A 23,969-nucleotide genomic window follows, 5' to 3' on the forward strand; every position below is an offset into this window, starting at 1 on the left:
AAGTGTGACCACTCTATGATGCAAAAAGCAATGAATGCTTCACCACGGTAAGACGTTAACATACTAAGGAAGAGTAAGTAAAAGAGCAAGAACCACCCGGACATGCCTTCCATATCAAGGTGGTGGTGAAGCAGATGTACAGTCTGTGCATATCATTAATTTGGTAAAAGCAAGTACTACAGTTGGTCATATATTCTACTGGAACTGCATAATTTGTTTATTATATTTTTATCTTTATGTTTGTTTTTTCCACCCTTTTTGTTTCGTTTTTTCCCCTTCTCTTAGCCTCATAAAACATTCCCTAATCCCTAATAAAACATGTGAAAAAAAAAATGGGTCCATGGAAAAAAAGTAGTATCAGAAGAAGTCTGTTTAGCTTTTCCTCACTTCTACTCCTAAAGCTTCAGTGGTCCATTCCATGTTAGCATCAAAGCTATTCTTTTAATTTACATGCTGCAAGAAGGGTTCCATCATATGGGTGTTTGAATTCCATACACTTGCAGGAGAACACATACACCATTCACACTTAGTGTGGCCTGACATTGGGTGTTTCAAACACGACAACACAGGAATCAGAGGAATAATGCATACCCACATTCCTATTAGTGTCCAAAACCATGTTTCAACAATTTGGCAGAGCAAAACTGCCTGTACGGATAAAAACTAGTGCTTCAAAATCATTTTGTTCAGAAAAACGGGCCAACATCAGCTACATTTTTCATCAACCATTGTGCCCAGGCACACTTCTAGCATCCTCTCCAGCAAATCATCATCACCATTATCTCCAGAAAACATCTTCTTCATAGTCATGCTTCTGCTTCTTACCTCTGATTTTTGTGATCTTCTTCTTCTTCTTTGGCAGGGGATCCCCATCATTGGGCTGTCTTGATAGGTTTCTTCCTCTTGTTCATGATTTCTTTTCCTTCACATATTCTTTATTTTCTTATTTTATTTCTTTTTCGTTTTCAACTCTTGCTACAATGGAGGCCATATCAGAGGCACTGCTGGAATCTGCCAAGATGTGTGAAACTGGCAGCCTAACCATAATATGTTATTCCTCTTGTCAAAAGAGGCCATTGTATTCTTTCAATGTGCTTTTCTTTGATGTAATCTGTTTCCCAATGAAGGTCTTCTGTCTTTCTTCTTCTTCCTCCTCTCTTAATCTGCCAGTCCACCATTTTTCTTCTAATATGATTTTTCTTTTTCCTCTTTCTGCTATGCATGTAGCGAAGAGTATGTTCTGGATTCAGGAGCATGAAATTAGAGAAAGGCGAACAACAAAAGTATTTCCCTTCAAAAAGGATGTAAGCAGGTAATCTTATTATGTAATTCATTGATTAGATCATATGGTGCATGTGTGTATGATACTATGATTCATTATGATATTTATGTAAAGAAAAGTACAACATTTTGAGAAACCCTGCAAACATGTCTACCTTAACAATGGCTGCACTAGTCTTGGATCTTAAGCATTTACATAGGCTTTGTCCAATTTGCCCAACAACTGAACATTGGCGACTTTGTCTTCACACTTGTCCACACGAACCAAACATGGGACAAAAGAACAAGGTGTTTTTAGATACACTACTTATGTGTCTTCCAGCACAATTCAAGACAAACTATTCTAGTTTTATTGTGCTATGCAATCAAGTGCCCTCTTAAAGGAAGGGTTTGCCCGATGAAATGAATTGATGACAGGCTTTCAGGCATTGTAGATCCACCTGCCACTTGGTGTGATTATATGCCTCTTTTATGTGTGCAAGAACTCCACAAAAGGGGATAACCAAAAGAAAAGAAATGCATCTTCTTGAAACAATTCAGAGCATGATTCGGAGTTCAGACAAAGAATATGCCTAACAACATTTCTAAAGGATTAAAGAATGATCAACCTCAAGTTGAGTTAGGATCTCTATATCATCAAACAAAAAACTACGAATGACAATGTGAAAACAGCCTCCAAAAACAAAATCAAGTCTAAATGACTTGATTGATGACACAACAAAGTATTCTAAACGCAGAAAGCACAACATACACTTTCTCTTGAACACACTTGTGCACTAAGGCACAGGAAGAACATAAAAACAGCAATGTTATTCAAAAAGCCAAATAGGCTTGGAGGGCGATGCCGAGATTGCTAAGTCACATGGCCACTTCAATAAGGTTCACGTACCCATGTCATTGTACACGTACCCAAATTGGGTACTTGGACACACTTGGGTACTTTTTACATCGAAACTGATTTAAACTACTTAATTTTGCTTGATTTAATTCTTTCTAACTCAGTTTTTCATTCTGTTTTTAGGGTTACTGTTCATTAGCAAGTAATGTTTTTATTTATATCACCTGTTTATTTAAATGACGTTTTCATTTTATTTTTTTGTGCTATATATATATATATATATATATATATATATATATATATTCTGCCGCACCCCGGTAGCCGCATTTTGTAAAGTTGTCATATCCGTACCCGTATCTCTAGACCCGTACCCATGCAACTTAGCAAGATGGAGGCATGAATTAAAAAACAAAACAATTAAAAAAAAAAGAAACAAAATGAAAAAAAATATATAAAAGTAACATATATACAATATACATATATGCATGCTATTATATACGCATATATATGTGACTGTACGCACATACATGTATACGTATTTACATATTGTTTTTAATAAAAAACCAAAAGCAAGTTATTCCAAGGTATTTGGTACTACTTGATATATTCTTATTCCAGAGTACTTGAGAAGCAAGTTTGCCAACTGTGTGTGACTGTGTCAGTGTGTGTGTGCATATATCAGACAGCAATAAGAGGAAAGGATGACACATTGTGACTTAATTAGACACATGCTACACATGACAAGATGTACTCGATAAAACACCTTTGTGGCCGTCGGTGAAATTAATTGCACTCCTACATCAACAGATTCTTGAAAAACAATTGTCCATTGAAACAATGATCGTTATCAATACAAAAGGGGACTGTCTGAAATTTTTAATGCCAATCAAATCCACATTCCCCAAAGAGAAGGTTCACTGATCCCTGGAAGAACTCCACTACTTTGAAAATAACAAGAAGAAGCTTGAACTGAGTTGGTTGGGAATTGATTAAAAACCACTACAAAAGGACAGGTATGGTTGTGCATATTTTAAAGCAGCTTTAGCCGAAGAGGCTAACAACATTGAACAAAGCAATGCTAGCTGAAAGCATATTTAAAGAAAAAATTCATCTTTATTTGAATAAAAAAGAAACACAAAGACATAAAGCAAGAATCTTAACAAGAAGGGGAGAAATGTGGAAGTAACACCAACTCATACATCACCAATATATGCAAATGTGACCAAATCATGGCCAGGTTATCTTATTTGGTGACTTCAAATGACTCCATAGCTAAGAACTCTAATAGTTCTTCTGTGGCAGTTATAAGACCACATCACAAATTCTTTGTACGACTAAAATTATTAGGTGGTAAAGCACATCTATGAAACAAGTATTTGTCGTAATCTATGTCACACAGGTGCAGGTGCCGGAGCGCACATTCCAAAAAAATTAGGTGCAGCGGTGCGGTGAGGGTAATTTATTATTATTATTATTATTAGTATAATATATTATATACTCTCACACACACACACATAACAAAATTGTCTATAAACAAAACAAAAATACAAATTTACACTATCTACATTTTGTGCTAAGTAAAATACTAAAATCTAAATCAGTAAATGGTAAATGAGTAAATGTTTATAATACACTTCAAACATTCCGTGCTAACAGTCATTGCAGCAAAACAGATCAAATTATGGATACTATAAAAAACAGCAAAACCCAGCAGAAATTAGTCATGAAAATATGCTAAGCAAGTAAACATTAAACAACAGTATAACCATCATTGCAGCAAAACAAAAAACTGATCTAGGTGAAAAACATTAACATTTTAACAGTCAAACTCAAGCATGTATAGTGTAGTGTATACAATGAAAACAACGATCAAACAATTCCACATTTCATAAAACAATCATTAAATCCTGAACATCACAAAAAAGAACTGAAAAACAGTAAACACACAGCAAAGATGAGCAAGTGGAAACAGAGTTGGGTGCATTTTAAATTGAATGTAAGGGTTGGGTGCATGAAAATAGAAATGTATTTTCTTTTTAAAGTTTTAAATTGAATAAAATAATGGTCTTTTAGAATATAGACAGTCTGGCGATCCTTTTTAAAGGACAAGCATTCTAAGGGCAGTTAACTTTTAAAATTTTTGATTGAATAAAATGAAGTTTTTTTTTTTTTTAATGTAAGCACTCTGGTCGAAGGACAGCAGACTGGTCTTTTTGCTGCCTTTCTTTTTAAAAAGAAAAGTTGGAAGCTTGAAAAAGAAAGAAAGAGGAAATAAAATAACTTTTTCTTGTAAATATACATAGTCTAGTCGTCCTTTTAAAGGACAGCAGACTGGTTGTCCTTTAAAAGGGACGACTGCTGCACCTTTGACTGTCTGTTTTTTTAAAAAGAGAGGGGCAAAGCTGAAAGTTTGAAAAAGAACGAAAGAGAGGAGGGAAATGAAAAAGGGCAAGGAAAAAGGAGAAAAAGGGTGAGAAAAAGTAGAAAAAAAAAGGAAAAAAATCAGGTGCAGCTTGGATGCATGTCAGAGCCGCACCTGTGTCGTGTCGACGGCTGCTGGGTGCATTTTGAAGCACCCCTGTGACTTAGGTTGTCACCTAAGTAACACAGGTGCTGGTATGGTTGTAGGTGCAGACACAGGAAAGCTTGAAAGTGCGTGTCCAGGGGCAACACAGTGTATATATATTCAAGTTTTTATTTGTAATATAGGTAATATTGAGGTAGGGGGAAGGGAGCTTAAGAAAATTTCATTAAAAAGAAAAAAAGTACAATGAGTTGAAAGGGAGCAAAAAGATCTCTCGCTTTCTCTCTCCCACCCACCCCCCCCCCCCCCCCCCCCCACCCCCGCGCAAAGGTGTGGTACATGCATGCACACACATACCTCCCTCTGCCCTTCCCTGGCCAAAAACCCTCTTTCCCCACATCAATCTCTCTCTCTCGTTTGCTTTCAGTCACAAATTACTTTCATTTTTCTGTTTCCTTGCATGACCGAAAGCAAATGAGAGGGAGGATCATTTGCTTTCAGCATCAGAACCAGATTTGTTTTTTTTTTTCAAGCCCACCGTTTTTTATGGTTTACCCAATAGCCGAAATGTACCCATGTCAAAGAATCTGCACAGTGTGCACACCTACATGGGTACCCTGGGTTCATTCATGTACCCATGTGACATAGGCTGTAATAAATGGCAAACTTCCAATAGTGAAATTCAGATAATTTATTTTCATTTTTTTATTATCCTTGAGCTAATTGCACCATGCAGGCTATAAGCTGACCAGAGGCGGAGCTAGGAATTTTTCATGAGGGGGCGAATTATAGTTTCAAAATTTTGACATGGGCCGAAATATAATTTTTCAAAACTTTTATATAGGTTAAATAAAAAATTTGTAAATTTACATGTACATTTCCAAAAAAAAATGTGGGGGGGGGGGGGGGTACCCCGCCCCAACCCCCCCCATGTCTCTGCCCCTGAAAGTGCCATATAGTCACATATATTGTACTGTTTAGGTTATTTGTGGTTTATTTATTGCTATACACATTATCACCTCGATTCAGGAGTTTGTAGGTATACACATTATCACCTCAGATTCGGGAGTTTGTAGGTTGGAACTTTGAACTTTGATGCAGAAAGCGACATGGAAGTACTACTCAAATTTCGCTTTGCAACACTCACTTTGTATCAGTGGCTTTAACAAAACTTAGTACCGAAACACATCCAAATACCAGATTTTCAATGCTTCTACCTTCATAGTAATTTGCATTATCAAGCCTCATCTTGTGTATGTTCCCACATACTATAGGCATCAGACCCATCTTGTGTAGGTCGCTACATACTATAGGCATCAGACATTGACTTCCATCACTTCAGAATAAGCTATTCACCAGTCTATATTCATTTTACCGTTTTATCATAATTACTTGCTTCATAGACGAAAAGACTGAAAATATAGGGCATAAAACTTCTTGAACAAAAAACAAAAAATGCTGTCTGCAATAATTTATAGAGACAGTGTATCTGAGCATACCATTTGAAACATACAAGTTATCCATGGACTGGAAAAGATCTCGCCCATCATTTGTCAACCCCCAGCGATTGGGTGCTGGACCTGCTAAGTATGCACATGCTCTCTCATCAGTGTCCTTCAAGAAAACCTGCGGAGACAAAAGGCAGTACCTTTTAGTTGTCGAGAGATAAAAATTGTAGTCATGACCTGCAATACACTAGGTCGGTGATACAATATCTGCAAGACACCAAAAATCAAAAACACCCTTGAAATTTAAGGCACTTTTAAAGATACATGCTTTTTTTTCTCCAAACAAGCCTCTTGTACTTCTCAAATTAGAATCTGTAAACCTTAATTTTACCTTTTGAGAAAAGTGTTATATATGTGTGTGTGTGTGTGTGTGTGTGTGTGTGTGTGTGTGTGTGGACTCTGAGGAGGGGGAATCCATGGGAAAGTAAATTGCTGCTACTGTTCCTGCTCTTTTTGAACAATTACTGGGACCCACCACCTGCACCTCCTTTGATAAGATTAGAAAGAATAATCTTTGATTGACCTCGAAATCTGCCCTAACTCCTCTTTATATAGACTAGAGGAGAGAGAGAAGTTACAAGAGAAACATATAAAGGAAAAGTTATTACAAAAGTACCCTCTTAAACCTAAAACTGAATATAAACACATCTTAACACTCCCCCTCAAGTTGGAGCGTATATGTCAAATAGGCTCAACTTGGAACAGCAGCTTTGGAATGGTCCCCTTGCAAGAGCCTTAGTAAAGATATCAGCCGTTTGCCCTGTAGTTGAAATGTGTGAGGTACTTACAAACCCCTTTTGAATCATGTCTCTAGTATAGTGACAATCTACTTCAACATGCTTGGTTCTTTCATGAAAAGCCGGATTATTAGCAATAAACAGTGCAGCTTTGTTATCACATAACAGTTGCATAAGAAGAGGCACTTCGACAGTAAGATCCAACATCAGGGATCTAACCCACATAACTTCAGCAGTACCCTGAGCCATAGCTCTATACTCAGATTCTGCACTTGATCTGGCAACCACAGTTTGCTTCTTACTCTTCCATGTAACCAAGTTGGATCCAATAAACACACAAAATCCAGTAGTGGATTTTCTGTCTGAGGGGCATCCTGCATAGTCGGCATCAACATACACAGATATAGTGAGTGAGGTACCATTCTGAAAGAAGAGTCCCGTTCCTGGTGAATTCTTTAGATACCTAAGAATCATCATAGCAGCATCCCAATGAACTTTCTTGGGCTTATCCATAAATTGACTCACTCTGCTAACAGCATAGGCAATGTCAGGTCGAGTAACAGTGATGTATAGGAGCTTCCCAACAATCCCTCTATACTGTCTCGCATCAACATCTTCAGTATCATCATCATACAAGCGGGTATTGATATCCATAGGCGTGGATGCAGGCCGACACCCCAGCATCCCTGTCTCTTGCAAAACATCAGTAACGTATTTCCTCTGGCACATGATAAGTCCCTTTTGATTTCTGGCAAACTCAATACCAAGGAAATAACGTAGTTCACCAAGGTCCTTGGTGACAAAGTGTTGTCCAAGGACATCCTTGATGTTGGAAATCCCCTGATCATCATCCCCTGTAACAATGATATCATCAACATAGACAAGAACTATCACCGTACCTGTAGAAGTCTTCTTGACAAGGAGGGAATGGTCGGCCGAAGAACGTCTGAAGCCCTCATTCTCAATATTCTCTGACAATTTCTGAAACCAAGCTCGAGGACTCTGTTTCAGACCATAAATCGCCTTTCTCAATCTGCACACTTTCTGACACTCCCCCTCAGCAACAAACCCTGGTGGTTGCTGCATATACACTTCTTCATGTAAGTCACCATAGAGAAAGGCATTTTTGACATCAAGCTGTGAGAGGGACCAATTCTTGCTGACAGCCACAGCAAGGAGAATCCGTAAGGAAGCATGTCGTGCCACAGGAGAGAAGGTATCATAATAATCAACCCCATAAGTTTGGGTATAGCCTTTTGCAACCAGACGAGCCTTATATCTGTCAATACTGCCATCTGCTCGGTATTTGATAGTAAAGACCCATCTGCAACCAACAATGGCTGCATCAGCTGAAGGAGTAACAAGTGTCCAGGTGCCTCTAGACTGAAGAGCATCCACCACTCTCCTCTGCTCCGCCGCTGCCCTGCACGCTGATTTTCTTCTCAGCGTCTTCGCTGCATCGCCTCCTCTACTCCGCCGCTGCTCTGCACGCTGATTTTCCTCTCAGCGTCTTCGCTGTCGCCTCTGGTAATCTGTCTTCGTTCAGTTCTGTTGTTGCCTCTTCCAGCCGATCAGACTTATGGATTGTTGCCCGTGTTAACTGCTTCATGATCAGCATGTTGTCTTTCGATATGTGATTGTCTTCTTTTTGCCTGCACTTCCTATTCCGTGGCTCGGTTTCCTCCATTGTGTTGAGCGATGTCTGAAATTAGCAGCGGCGCTAATACCTCTTCCTTTGTGTCGTCGGGAGAGATGAAGAGTTCCCGACGACACCGAGGGGGAGTGGTGGAGACAGCAGAGGCGATGCAGCGTGCAGCGGCGATTCAGCGGCAGCGGAGAAGCAACAGTGACGGACGGCGGCGGCGGGCGGAGGTGACAGCCACGGCGGGCAGCGGCGAAGATGACTGCAACAGCTGACGGAGGCGTCGGGCGGAGAAGACAGCAACGGGCGGAGGCGTCGGGCGGAGAGGTCAGCGACGGGCGGAGGCGTCGGGTGGAGAGGTCAGCGACGGGCGGAGGCGTCGGGCGGAGAGGTCAGGACAGCGACTGGCGGAGGCGTCGGGTGGAGAGGTCAGCGACGGGCGGAGATGGGTGGACACGAGCGGGTGGAGGAAGCGCAGCGATGGGCGCGGTCAGGCGGCGGGCGGCGCCGCTCAATCGGCGCGCCAAGGAGGAGGAGACGGCTGCTGCTCTGATACCATGATAAGATTAGAAAGAATAATCTTTGATTGACCTCGAAATCTGCCCTAACTCCTCTTTATATAGACTAGAGGAGAGAGAGAAGTTACAAGAGAAACATATAAAGGAAAAGTTATTACAAAAGTACCCTCTTAAACCCAAAACTGAATATAAACACATCTTAACATCCTTAAATAAAGGGAGTAGGCACACATTGAGTGGACAAAATTCACTTTCCTATATTTGAAGGATAGACAAAGATCCAAAGATTTGATTCAAAATCATATGAAATCAACCACTAATGTAGAATTTCCACCATACTTAGATTCTTCAACCATACCAATATAGAAGGATAATATTAATACATCAAATAATAGACAACAAATGTGTCACACTCTGTCACACGGGTACTCCTTAGGAGTACCCGCACGGTACCGATACCAATTCGGGTGTGGCGTCGGGTACGGCGTGGGTGTGCCGGACCGCACCGGGTACGGTCAACGTACCCGGATCATTTTCAACCTTTTTCGGACTCGGTCAAAGTTGACGAGTCCAAAATTGTCTGATGTTAATTGTAACATTTTTTACATTTTAATGTTTTTAACAATTTTTATGTTAAAATTTTCGAAACCCTTAAACATTTTCGTTTCGTCTACGTCGGCCTGTTCTTCCTCTTCACTCTTCACCGAAGACCGACGACGACAGGCGAACGGCGAGCAGCGACGGTAGGCGGCAAGCGGCGAGCGGCGATGGCAGGCGGCGAGCGGCGACGACAGGCGACGGTAGGCGGCGAGCGGTGAAGGCAGGCGGTGAGCGGCGACGGGGTTTGTTTGCGTTCAAGTTTCATCATCTTCTCATGTGCGTAGTCAATGTGCTGAGCCTTCCATCATCTTCGGTGTCGGTGGACCAGATGTCGGCGTCGAGGAACAATGCTCTCTCTCTCTCTCTCTCTGGGATGGCTTTTGTTTTTCTCTGAAGTCTTTATGATTCTTTGTTTGACCTTCTTTCCCATTTCTTTCTTCACTTTTTTCATCTTCTGTTTTATTCTAGCTCATCTTCTGTTTTAATCCTTGTTCTATGCTGATTTTACATGATTGATTGTTGCAGTCTAGCGGTTCTAGTTTTGTTCCTCATTATGGTTAAGTCTCTTTGGTGATCTCCCCCTTATATGGCTTTGGTTCCGTCTTGCTAGGTGTTTCACTTTGGTTCTGTCTTGCTAGGTTCTGTTTGAAATTTTTTGATATATATGTATATATGTGTGTCTGTGTGTAAGGTCGTACCCCTGCACCTAAGTTTTTTGAAAATGGTTTGTATCTGTACACGCACCTGCACCTGTACCCGTACCCATGTGACATAGGTTTCAGTTTAAAAATCAGTGAATTGCTAATCATAGAATATTATTCCCAATATTTTAGAAACCAAAATACTGACATAATGCCTAAAGGAACCAATCAATATATTTTAGAATTCCCTCTTGTGCCCAGTGGATGAACACATGCAACAAGGGTGTAACACCCAAAAAATTTAGTCCTTCATTGAAGATTGCGAAGGATCTTCAAGGGCTTATAAAGGGGGGTGTTAAATAGTTGGTTGTCCTAGCTCTTAACCTTTTTGGGGCTGGAGCCAAAACTGCTAAGGGCCAAGTTGTGATCCGCTAGACCAAGGTCCGAGCACAGAGTGGGTCTACAGTGGTAACAGAGCATAGTTCAACACTCGGACTTGGGGTCCCAGGCGTGCGGATGCGTGTGTCTTAAAAGGAGGTGGATTGTAACACCCCAAAAATTTAGTCTCGTATTGAAAATTGTGGGGGATCTTCAAGAGCTTATAAAGGAGGTTCTTAAATAGTTGGGTGTCCTAGTTCCAAGCCTTTTTGGGGATAGAGCCAAAACTGCTATGGGGGGTGGGTTGGGATCTGTTGGACCAGGGGTCCAAGCCCAACAGTAGGTTGGATCGTTACAAGGGGAGTACATTGATTGATAGCCTGCTCATTCCAAAAGATTGATGTGTTTTGTCCTTTCAATGAGTTTTGACTAGCAACCTAAGCTTCCAACACAAACATTTGAGACATCCAGAGGTATTCATTGTTGCCCGAAGCAATTGATTTGGGTCCAATGAAGACATTGTTATAAATTGATTCCTCGTCTACTCTGCTAGTTGGTATTTGGTGCTTCAGGCCAAAAAACTCAAAAAAGACTATGAAGATGGGCTCCGATGGCTCCAAGAACAGAGTACATGGTTCTTCTACTACCAGAGGCATCTAACGGTGCCACTAGATCCTTCATCCATGGAGAGCACATAGGTGGTCATGCCTTGGGAACCCGGGAATGGGCTAGGAGTAGGTGGTTGTGATTGTCCAGTGGGTTGGGTTACGATATCGGATAAGTTCGTCAGGGTTGGTACGCCATAGCCTGAATGTGAGGAGGGGTGTGGAAGTAATGTTGGAAAGCGAGCTGGGGAGGGCAGCCTAGGTAGGGCAATAGAGGGCTCCATGGCAGGAGGGAGGAAAAGAAGGACAAAATCTTGGGAGAAATAGTGAAGGAAATAGTAGGACAAAGGAGAGGAGAATTATAAAACATAGAAAGGGTATATACCTAAAAATGAAGAGACTATGCCTGCAATTTCATTTCCAAGATATTTAACACCCCTTATGAAGCATTTAGCTTATATATGGCCTCATTTTACAAGAAAGTAATTGAACCAGCCAGTCGCCTTATGTTCATTGCAGGCTATACCTGATTACCCTTTTAAGAAAACTAAATGCAGGTGGATGGATAGTCTTGAAACTTCTAAGCTCTTCCAATAGCTGACTTGGGCCCAAGATGTCATGTGCATTGGGTAGTTCTCAGATGCTTCTAATGTGACAATCATCAGTCATTCTTGGTTAACCTTGTTCTTGCCTAGAATTGCACCCTAGGGCAGGACATATCGCTTAGAGATCATGGAATTAATGATTAAGCTCAAAGCACTTAGTGCTATATTAGTCATCCGTAATCCATAGGACGCATGGTCCCCTACAGCATGGCCTTCAGGTTCTCAAAAATATTTTGAAGGTTTTGTCTAATAACGTCAAGCACAATGCACATCCACCACATGTAGGAGTAAACCCTGTTGTATGTAAGCCAGGTATGGCAAGCCCAACCATTGATCAGATGCAAGTGCCTAAAAGTCTCACAGAGATCAGACCAAGCCAGATCTACTCCTTATGCCGCACACTATAACATGAATGGACTCTTAAACAGTCTAAGTAGTTATTACTGGCAGTTATATATCCAAGACATTGTCGATATGTTCAAAATACCACAGAAGGATGTCAGGAAAACAAAGAAATGGAAAACACGGAAAGTCACCCTCATGAAGGGGTGGACTCCAATGCCATTGACATCAAATAGCTTTGACTAATGATATTCAAAATTTACCAAAAAAATATATTGATTATGATATTATAACAATATTACTGTGATATTTTCCTTAAAAAAAAAAAAATAGATGTGGACTCACCCTCCCTCTCTAGCACAGAAATATGCATGGATGGTGCATGGCTCTCTCTCGCTCTCTTTTTCTCTCTCTCTCTTGAAATTCAGAAAAGCTATTTGAATATTTTCCAAATATTTTTTAAGAAAATTAACAAAAATTCACAATTTTGTATACTATTTTATTACTACTAATATATTTTGAAGATTTTTAAATTTCTGAGAGTTTCCCAAGAAAAAACAAAATTCTCAAAATCTTCTGAAGTTACCGTAACAAAAAAAGCTGATAACTATATCTGTGAAAATAGTCCAAGCATGTATCTGTGGTGCGCCTATGCTGTGTGTTTGTGTGGGTGTCTGAGAAAGATAGAGAGAGAGAGAGAGAGAGAGAGAGAGAGAGAGAAACAGCAGGTATGATCTAACCAACCCAGGTTCATAACAGACGCACTTGGATTGTACTTAACCTGCTACAGAATAAGTTAACTAAATAAGCAGAAAAACTAACTGTCCATCAACTGTTCCACACATGATGTGAGTAATATCTAACATGATTATCATTCTACAGGAGTGCATGCCCTTCTTCATTGTAGAAGAGCATCTATGGTGGTAAAATAAAATTGTGACTAGTTGGACATGGAAAGGTGAATTCGCAAGAGCACTATATTAGTATGACATAGCTGAAAATCAATAGCATGGAAATGAACATAAGACCTTCAAAGTGCAAATCAAGGTTGAAACATAAGTTAAAAGGATTGTGTGTGATTCAGTTATAAGAACTAGTTACATAAACAAATAAACTGCTTTCTGTATCAATTTCTAGGCAAAAGAAGGGGCCTTACCTGTTGAGATTGCAGATCTGATGGTGATGTGCGGAAAAAGATTTTGTTGCTCCCATCAGTTTCTACAATAGATTTCTTAGGCCTCACAGTGCCTAGATAGTCAAGAATGCAAGACTCAACCTCATCTTTGGTGAAGTCCCCGACGATGCTCACCTGAACAATCGAGAAGCACATTAGCAAGACAGAAGAGGACCTGCTTTAAAAGCATGTCTTAAAAAATGTGAAATCTAGGTATTAGTTGTACTTATTCCATCATCAAAAAGTGATGAAAAATGTCATCAGAACACTTCCAGTAGATGAATCAACTACCATATACCAATCCAATAAGATTGATATGTACATGTAATATAATCCAGTTTGCTTGTCCTTTGCAAAAACAAGAACCTAAAACTGAATCCCGTGGTGAAGGATGATTTATTTGTGCTCCTTATCTTCCAAAGCATGTTTTGACTCATTTCCACCCTCCAAGTATACCATCAAGAAAGCATCATGCCTCCATTCTGTCTAGCATAGGCCAGAAAGATGTGTCTAAAATACCTTATGACCCACTATTCTAGGTTCCAAGTTCCAACCTATAGTCAACTTCTTCAAAAATGAATATTGCCAGCACATATACCAGCCAGAAAATACACAGCAGTTATTTTTGTTGTAGTCCCTGCTTTTGAAGATCATTCACAAGACTCAAAGAGATAGTCGAGTACAGAACCACTTTGAATTTGATTTTGTCCCTGAAACCAGTCCTAGGAAATCTAGACAAAATAGAAAATATACTCATGGAGAATAAACGGAGCAATTGTTAAATTACTTAACTGGACCATGTGTGTGAGTGTGTGTATACTGAAACAAGTCACAGGGAAAGATAAAATAGAACATGCATTGATGGAGAATGAACCAGTTTCCTAGTATTCATATGGTGCTATTATTAAATTATCCGACCAGGTTTTGTGTGTGCATAATGTGTATACATGTTGAGGTATACATATATTTTTCTGTTTTAGTCTGATCCGCTGTTTGTTGTACTTTTCATGTATAGCATTTTTCTTTTACTGTAATTCTTAGTTAAGCCATTAAATGGCTGTCAGAGCAAGTTGTGGCTAGTCATGGTGGCTAGATATCTAACAACTAGTTATTTCTTCTCAATTTCAAAATAGAGGCTGAGCCTCAATCTTGCTTGTCACATTGGGAGTTTGAGACCGTTCTTCAATGAATTCAGTTTAACCCCATTGACCTTTGAGAGTTTGGAGTGTAAGACATGTTGTTGTTCTTAAGAACCATCTGTTCTTTCTATTTCACCATATGGTGTCAAAGCGAGGTTGATTGTGAAATGTCAACCTGCTCATGTCCCAGGTAGTGTGTCATTGTTCCTTGTGGTGTGGCTTCTGTTGGTTGTATAGCAGAACTGGACATCTTGTTGTTGTGATTCTTCAAGGTTCATTCATTGCCTTCTTTCCAAGCATTTCATGTCAGTTTCTTCTTGTGTCCATTATGGAAGAAAAGGATTTTGCCAGTTTCTCGTCTGAATCTTACTTCTACCATGCTACATGCACCTCTACCATAAACACCTCAATGGTGAAAGGGCCTTTGGAGATTCGCTAATGGAACCACGGAAGAACCCAAATCGAATCCTACAAAAGAAATAGATGGCAAAGCCATAGAACGTTCTGGAAATGACAAGAAAAAGCTATTAGTGATTATGAAAAAAAGTGGAAAACTGGGAAAACCTGTCACCATCAAGTTGTTTTGAGGCTGTTAAATGAAGTGATTTCAGTACAACTGCAAATCTTGCTAACTTAGCCCATGAAGCATGGGCCTATCTTTAAAAAGCCACATCATGAAGGATGTTGTTCAAGAAAGAATTATGAATATGAAACCAGGAGAGATAACTATTAGAGAATATCCTGGAGCTCTCACCCAAATTTGGGATAAGCTTTCTCTTTGTTAACCAATTTACAAGATCGTAACAACTTTCCTGCTGCAACACACTGAGTAATCTCAGAATTGCATGTGACAAAATCTCCTTCAGAGAAAAATCCCTACAGACAACCCATTCTCCCAATTATAATGCTCTCATTTTGAACAAAGAGAATGAATTGCTTCAAACTACTGAAAGGGCCAGTTTATCACCACCTAAACCATCAAGAAATGTAAATAGAGGACAGGATGGATAACAGTGAGCAAGACAACAAACGTATGCACACAGAAATGTTACACAAAGAATAAACATGATAAAACCAGAAAAGAAACATATTCACAAGTGCATACTCAAAAAAAAAAAGGGGAACCAGTTTGCCTGATGCAACAACTTTGAGATAGTGGACTGAAACCATCGTCAACTATAGTGGGAGAAGGCAAGTAACAAAGTCAGTCAGTTTACCTCCATATTATCACCTACAAATTGATCCATCACTGCATCTCTAACCAATGGCAGTGTCAACTTCTGCAGTGATTGTGGTGTAGGCTCAACAAATCGCTCATCACCATCTAACATTGCCATCATTAGCTTGTGGGCCGTTGCTCGCTCTAAGCTTTTTGGAATGGCACGATAATAGGATAAATAAAGCTGCCTTGCTCTATCAAATGCATCCTCCAGCCACACATTATGCTGCATGCCTCATCAATGATAAGATCATTTTCATTGATATACAAAGAAGAACCGTTAAGTTCATTAAAGACCACCAAATTCATATCACAATAAGGTAAGATAGAAGTATGATGAATGACACTAACAAACAAACTACAAAGAATCACTGTGACCCACCTTACAATCAAATAGAACAGTTTTTAAAGTTTAAAACTCCACACTGATCTCCAGGGATAGGAAACAAGCTGAATGGACCAAAACAAACCATGTTCAAGGTCAGATTATTTGAGTAGCTCAAATTCAGCTAACGAATTTGAGTAGCTCACATTCGTTAGACGTCAAACCCAAGTTATCTAATGACAGACATATTCAAGCCTGTGTAATAAGCTATTCAACAAATGTAATATGCAAAAATTAAACTCAATTTTAGCTCAAGTTTCCATGTAGAGCACCATTTGATATCGAAATCACAGAATGCATTTTAGCTCATGAGTTTACACAGACCTGTTAAGTGTATAAATAAAGTAAGAAGCAAATTAAATTAATAAAAGGTGTGAAAAAAATGTGTGAGAAAAAAGGAAATCTCAGAAAGACATCATGATAATATCTTGAATTATCTTGATATATTGAAATGTACATTGTTTTAGCAATAGTTTTCCACCTTATTGTCAGGAAATTTTAAATTGGTCAAAGTTCTTAGCGTGCATAATCAGCTAGACTACAGTTCTACCACAACAGAAGATAGTCGAAAAAGATCAGATGGTTTTTTTCGTGTGGCTGTGGCAAAACGAAGACTTCTCCTCTTGCCATAAATATTGGCAATATTTTAAAAAATTGCAATAATATCAGCAAGACAAAACCAAGAAATAGAAAATATGACCAAGATGAAAATATTACATTATTTATGAGCCTCTTGATCAACATTATTTTAATGTATTTTAAACTTTTTTAACACTTTATCAGTTAATTCCGGATTTTTATCAATTTTTTGTAAGACAATGAGTAAAAAAGTCACAATTGCCTGTCTTTCATTTGTTTATACTTTTAAATGTTTTTTGAATTCTTGAAAGCTTTTAGGAAAGGCAAGAGTTTCCATTCAATACCTGAGAAAAGCTCAACAATAAAAACGCCAGGATGATATTTGCCACAATGCTTCTTCAAAACCCTTAAGAAGTCATGAATATTACAAAATTCATCCACTGGCTGCATCACTATAAATATTATTAGAAAAATTTACAAAAGCAGGCTTAAGTTTGTGTTCGTTACAAAGAACATGTCAAGTTTCAAAAACTTTTACATAACTGCCTAACTTTTGCAATGTATTTCAAATAGGCACTTCTCACCATCCTTAAATAAAGCATGGTTTAACACATAAAAAAAAATCTAAATTGCCCTCTCTCTCTCACTCTCTCTCTCTCTCTCTCTCTCACACACACACACACACTGAAGCATTCTCTGGTTTTTTGATGTTTTCCTTTATTCGTGTGAGAAATAGCTTCTATGCTGTGGTTATTCTATTGCTTTTGTTGATGTTGGTGGTTCATCCCCTTGTTCTCTTCCAATGCAAATCAGCGAGAGATAGGTCCCTCAACATTTTATTGATCAAAAAATAGAGTTATACAAATCATATCCCTTGTTCTCTTACTCAACAGTAAAAAGAATATTTCACCATGCATTAGCAAGATTTGGGTGAGTGCATCAATCTACTTTTATAGTAGTTAGTTTGAGGAACTGGAGAATTTACTCCACCAGATATATTTATGTCTCGAGTCATCAGCGTTTCCTGGACATTTACATGCTTCTGACTCTAGGGAGAAGCTTCAAATTCATCAACAAGACAGGTCTTCTTCATTCCCATCATTGGTTGGGCTATGTTTCTGATGGATATCATCCCATTGTGCCAAATGGACCGATTGGTTTTCTTCTTTACTTTTGATTTTGGAATTTTCATTTTGCAATTTTGTGTAATTAATGAATTGGGGTTCACTATATTTCTTTATTTTAATGGTCGATATGCTTGTTTGAGTGAAATAGGGGTGTTTGAAAAAGTGTATAGATCTTGCTAAGAAAGAAGCATCTGCTTTCTTTTCCCAGAGAGCATGAGAAGTAAGGATGGGAGGATGGGTCCTTTTAAAGTGAGAATCAAAACTCAAGTAGTCTCCACAGTGCTTGAACAGGGTCTTATTTTTTGGCCTTTGACAGGAGCATTCAAGATTTAAAAAAAAAAAAATCATAATTGAACTTGCGAATCTCAATGATCACATAGTGTTGAAAAGGTGTATAGATCAAAGAGAAGCATCTACTTTTGAAGTAATTTATGCTGTAAACCAAAACCAAAGTGTCATGCTGTGATGTAAACAAGGAAATTTTATTAATCCATGAAATCAAATGCTAATATACCAATGCAGATGATCACTGCAGTGATCAAGGTTGTTCATCAATCAAATTGAACTATCCTTGTGCTAGTGAAGACGACAAGTTTCTAATGTCGAGGAAAACATATGAAACTACATGATGAATTTAAGATGACATTTGTGCTTATCTATCAATTTGAAGGAACCCTCATCATCCTTATCTAGTCTGCATAATAAAATACATATATAAACCTTTACATCAGAACAGAACACAAATTAGAAAGAAAGAAGATGCAAAAAGCAGAATCATATCAGTATGAGTCGAATCTACAGCACAATTTTGTTCATGAAAGACGATAAATCAGAAGAGAGGCACAAAAAAGTTTACAAAAGAAGACAATAACTTTAAGAGTAATATCTAGCATAGAGTAACGAGAACCGATAAATAGAGAGAGAGAGAGAGAGAGAGAGGAGAGTTGGGACCAAGGTAAACGCATAGTTTATTATTGTTGAGGAAATGTGCTGCTTTGGTATTTAAAGTTTTATGTATTTTGGAATTTAATATTAGGTAGCTTTCTGAATTTTTAAAATTTTGCGGGACTCTTTATGTAAAGCGTTAAACATAACCCTAATTTTTATTTAGTCTAATGGAAAAGGAGCAGCCGATAGATTGATGACTGCTACCTATTCTCTCCTTCCTCACGTTCTTCTCTTCTCCCTCTTCTCCACCTCTCTACGCAACATGGTATCAGCTATGTCACATGGGTACGGGTACGGGTGCCGGTACTGGTACGGGTACGGACCATTTTCAAAAAACTTGGGTACGGGGGTATGGCCGTACACACACACATATATATGTCAAAAAATACAGAAAAATAACATATTTGCACATATCTATATCAAAAATTACACAATCAGAATAACATATTGTCATATTCATAAATATATTCTCATTCTCCTCAGTCTCATAATTAACATTCAAAATACATTCAAAATACATCAGTTGATTTTCATTCTCCTCACTCCTCAGTTGCATCATCAAATGGATTTCTTCTCAATCAGTATAGAACATGCAATACAGAATAATGAATATGCAGTCTATGCAGAATAAGTGAATAATTGATTCAGTATATGGCGTGGGAAGGCATGCATCCAAAGAAGAATAGGTCATTGTTGGACAAGGCATACCAAAATACGAATATGATGTGATAAAGCTTGGAGTTCTTTTCAATTTATCAAAGGACATGCTCAAAAGACATTGGACTTGGGTTCATCAGCAAATTGGGATGAACCCAACGAAAAACAGAAAACACGTTGCAATCTGTTGGCCAAACAAAACACGCTGCATACAACGAAAAACAGAAAACAACTACGCAAAAAGAAGATGGACTCATTGAGAATCAACTACGCAAACAGAAAACAAGAGATAATAGTGAAAGAACAGAAACAATACAACGCCCAACGGTCGTCGCCGGAGGTGAAGGCAGGGGCAGAACCGATGAAAATGAACTAAAACATGATAAAAACAAAAATATACCGCCGCCGTTCGCCTCCTGCCGTCGCCGTTCGCCTCCTGCCGTCGCCAATCAGTCGCCGTTCAACTGTCTTCGCCTTTCGTCGCCGGTCGCCGCCCCTGCCTGTCGCCGGCCGTCGCACGATGAGAGGAAACGAAACCCGTCGCTGTTCGCCTCCTACCGTCACCGATCACCGTCGCCGTTCAACTGCCTTCACCATCGCCGTTCGCCTCCTACCGTCGCCGGCCGTCGCACGATGAGAGGAAACAAAACCCTTAAAACGAAAACATGTTTTAAGGGTTTCGAGCTTTTTTTTTTAACGTTATAATCGTTTAAAACTTTAAAATCTAAAAATCGTTAAAATAAAAAAAAGACACATTTGGACTCGGTCAAAGTTGACCGTACCCAAAAAAGGTCAAAAATGACCTCTGGTGCGTTGACCGTACACGCACAAAAAAGGTGTACCCAACCCCGTACCTATACCGGTACCTGTGTCGTACCGGTACCATACGGGTACTCCTCCTTTGGAGGAGTACCCGTGTGACGTAGGGTATCAGAGCCTCGGACCTAGGACTGTGCCATCTAGGGTTTCACGTGGCTTCCCTCCTCTCTTTTCTCATCCCTTCATTCAAGAAAAGGTTGGACATCTAAAGTTGCTGCTGCCTTCAAAAGATACGGTGGGACTGCTTGATGAAAAGGGACTGATCACGTTCTACATGTAGAGACGTGATCTGCACTCTATGTTGCTGTCGAAGTCTTGATGTTGCTGAAGAACCTAATCGGATGAAGTTGACAAGTTGCTGTCTTTGTTCAGATCTAACTCAGTCGTTGACAAACAGTTGATGTTGATCAGATCTGAATGTCGTAGAATATATCGGATTTGACTCAGTGGATGTCATTAAAAAAATCAGACTAGAGAATGTCTGATCTGCTTGGTCGTGTGGTGCAGAGTTGATTCTCAGTCAAAATGGAGCAGGTTTGTCTTCAAATCTGATTGCAGTAAGTCTGTGAATGATGTTTATATTCAGTCCGTCGTAGGTTGGTGTTGAAATCTAGCTGAAAAATTTTGTGCTTGCTAGTATATATGCTAGTATATATCTTGTTTGTCATGGGTTTTTATAGTTATCTATTTTCGTGGTTCTGGTTTCGTGGTTCTCGCATGGCTGCCAACAGATCTAAAAGATCTTAACTCTCTACATTACTTCTTGGGGATAGAAGTGGTAAGAAGTAAAGAAGGTCTAGTCCTTTCTCAAAGAAAATATGTTCTTGATTTGCTACATGAAACAGGTATGATTGGAACTAAACCAACATCTGTTCCTATGAATTTTCGCACTCACTTATATGATGACAAATCTGAACCTGTTGGTAGCAAATCATATCGATCTCTCATTGGAAAGCTACTATATGTAACGATTACTAGACCTGATATATCCTTTGCTGTGGGAAAACTAAGTCAATTTATGGATAAGCCAAAAAAACCCATTGGGATGCAGCTATGTTATTATTGAAATTTCTAAAAGGCTCCCCTAGAAGGGTCTATTATTTAGAAGAAGCACCTCACTTTAGATAGAAGCTTATTCTGATGCAGATTATGCAGGCTCACTTGATGACAGAAAGTCCACTATGGGATTATGTATCTTTGTTGGTGGCAACTTAGTCTCTTGGAGAAGTAAAAAGCAAGTTGTTATTGCTCGATTGAGTGCAGAGTCAGAATATCGAACCATGACCCAAACAGCCACTGAAATCACGTGGGTGAGAGGCATGCTAGAAGGTCTTGGAATTCAGATAGAATTGCCTATAAAAATGCAATGTGATAATAAAGCGGCTACTTATATAGCAAATAATCCGATCTTCCACGAACGGTCCAAACATATTGAAGTTGATTGTCATTACATTAGAGATTTGGTCCAAGCAGGGATTATTTCTACTGAGTATGTTGCTTCCGAAGACCAACCTGCAGATATATTTACCAAAGCTCTTCCGATATCTAATTTCATGAAGTGTAGTAGCAAGCTGAGCATGATAGACATCTATGCTCCAAAACTTGAGGGGGAGTGTTGAGGAAACGTGCTGCTTTGGTATTTAAAGTTTTATATATTTTGGAATTTAATATTAGGTAGCTTTCTGAATTTTTAAAATTTTGTTGGACTCTTTATGTAAAGGGTTAAACATAACCCTACTCCTTATTTAGTCTAATGGAAAAGGAGCAGCCGATAGATTGATGACTGTTACCTATTCTCTCCTCCTTCCTCACGTTCTTCTCTTCTCCCTCTTCTCCACCTCTCTACGCAACAATTATTTAAGAACTTCCATCCCTTAGTTACCACGAAGAAGTGCCTTCATGTTAAATATATATTCAACCAAACCATAATTTGAAAAAATTTAAAACTTGAGTATGTTTTTGTAATGCGTTCAAAAGTTAAGCATGCTTTTGTAACTTTTCAATATTATTCATATAAAAGGTGACTGAAATGCAATCCGCATACAATATGAAAAAGAACAGGCAATAAAGCTTTTCAATAATCTGAATAAAAAAGGAGAATTACCTCAAGCACCATATGAAGCAGCTGGAAAGCTGCACGCATACCACCATCTCTTAGAGTAAATCTGAATTCCATGCAAATAAACTCCTCAGTCGACTCCAAGGAGCAATTAATTAGATGATTGACACAAAAAAGCTCTACCTGCATGTGCCGGAAGCATTGTCAACATACCACTTGCAAATCAAGAAAGACATAAATATTTACAAAGCAGATCATACACATAGATAATGCAGTCATATAAACATAGAATGGGATTAAGCATAAATCTTTCAATAGTTGATGATAAACATGCCAAGGGTACAAATAATTAAGAATTAGAGATCACTTCAGTTAAATATCCAAAATATCACAGAAACATGCTAGAGTTGAAACAATTAAATGGTTTGCAAATGTTAAATGGTAACCTGTTTACGATTGGATTTGGAAAAGAACTGAATTCATGTTTGTACTTCAATAATAACAGATCTTGTGTAACCTTATAGTTTATAGTTTATTCACTTGCTGAGACCCTAATGTGAGGTCTTCTTATTTAATGTTAATTGTTGACGGGTTTTGTTGTCCGGGTCTGGATCCTTACCCGATCCGGTTTGTCCTAATTAGGACTCTACTTATATCTCTGTAAACCCTAATGGCCTAAACTTTGTGTTAATGAAGTTTTGAAGAGAGAGAGTGTCTGGACGCTAGTGGGCACCAAACCTCCTCACCCGTGGTTTTTCTTCCCTTGTGTTGAGGGTTTTCCACGTTACATCTGTGTGCTTTCTTCTACTCTCGTGCATATTTTGTTTCTACATGGTATCAGAGCCGTCGGACTTGGAGAAAACAAAATCTGTTTTTCTAGGGTTGTGAAGTTCCAACCCTAACTGCTGCCGTTGCTGCGCCGCCGCTGTCGCCGCGCCGTGACATTGCCTCCGCCGCTGCCGCTGCCGCCGCTGCCCCACCGTGACCGTGACCGCCGACTCTGACGCCTCTGCCGATGCCGACGTCCGACCACCGACGTTCGACGCCGTCGCCTGTTCTCGGCACGCGCTGCAAAGCGCCGCCAGCTGCTTCCGCCGTGTCCCGCTGCTTCCACCGTTGATCCCCGACTGCGTCATCTCCCCTTTTCTCTTGATTACTGCTGCTCTGTGTGTTCTTTGGCAGCCACTTCTAACCGGTGATCATGGCTGACTCGTCTTCTTCTTCAGTCAATACTACTCTACCTGATGTTGTGTCTGCGCGGACTGATCATGTACCGGTTCAAGTTACCACCATTCAACTTACCAAGGAGAACTATTCACGATGGTCTGCTGCGATTACTATGGGGATTGCTGGGCGAGGACGCATTGCCTATGTGAATGGGAGAAAGGTTGAACCTGTTAGCGTATGGAGGTTCGGGTCTATTCAGACTCGATCCACTTGTTTTCTAATCCACACGCCTAAACATACTAGGCGGTGGCACATCTGTAAATGTTATATAATTTGTGTACATTTTGTTATAACCTGATTAGGTTTATTCTTTAATATAGCTTAAGGATCACACGGCTAACATACTGCCGGTGACTCTCTTTCTCCATTTGTCTTCTCTTCTACTTCTTCTTCTCATTCTAGCAGATTTCAGACGGA

General features: G+C 39.4%; 1 protein-coding gene across 2 annotated transcripts in view; it reads right to left on the reverse strand.

Moving 5' to 3' along the window:
* The window catches only part of LOC116246470 (stromal processing peptidase, chloroplastic), a 75,203-nt gene that overhangs the window by 11,536 nt on the left and 39,698 nt on the right, over positions 1 to 23,969 (reverse strand). For both annotated transcript variants that reach the window (XM_031618363.2, XM_031618362.2), the window contains exons 15-18: positions 22,371 to 22,508; positions 15,750 to 15,977; positions 13,376 to 13,528; positions 6,143 to 6,269 (exon numbers count right to left, since the gene is read on the reverse strand). In XM_031618363.2, coding sequence (XP_031474223.1) covers positions 6,143 to 6,269; positions 13,376 to 13,528; positions 15,750 to 15,977; positions 22,371 to 22,508 — 646 coding nt within the window. The remainder of the gene's footprint in view (positions 1 to 6,142; positions 6,270 to 13,375; positions 13,529 to 15,749; positions 15,978 to 22,370; positions 22,509 to 23,969) is intronic.

Source organism: Nymphaea colorata, chromosome 1 (genome assembly GCF_008831285.2).
Source record: "Nymphaea colorata isolate Beijing-Zhang1983 chromosome 1, ASM883128v2, whole genome shotgun sequence".
NCBI classification, from domain to species: Eukaryota; Viridiplantae; Streptophyta; class Magnoliopsida; order Nymphaeales; family Nymphaeaceae; genus Nymphaea; species Nymphaea colorata.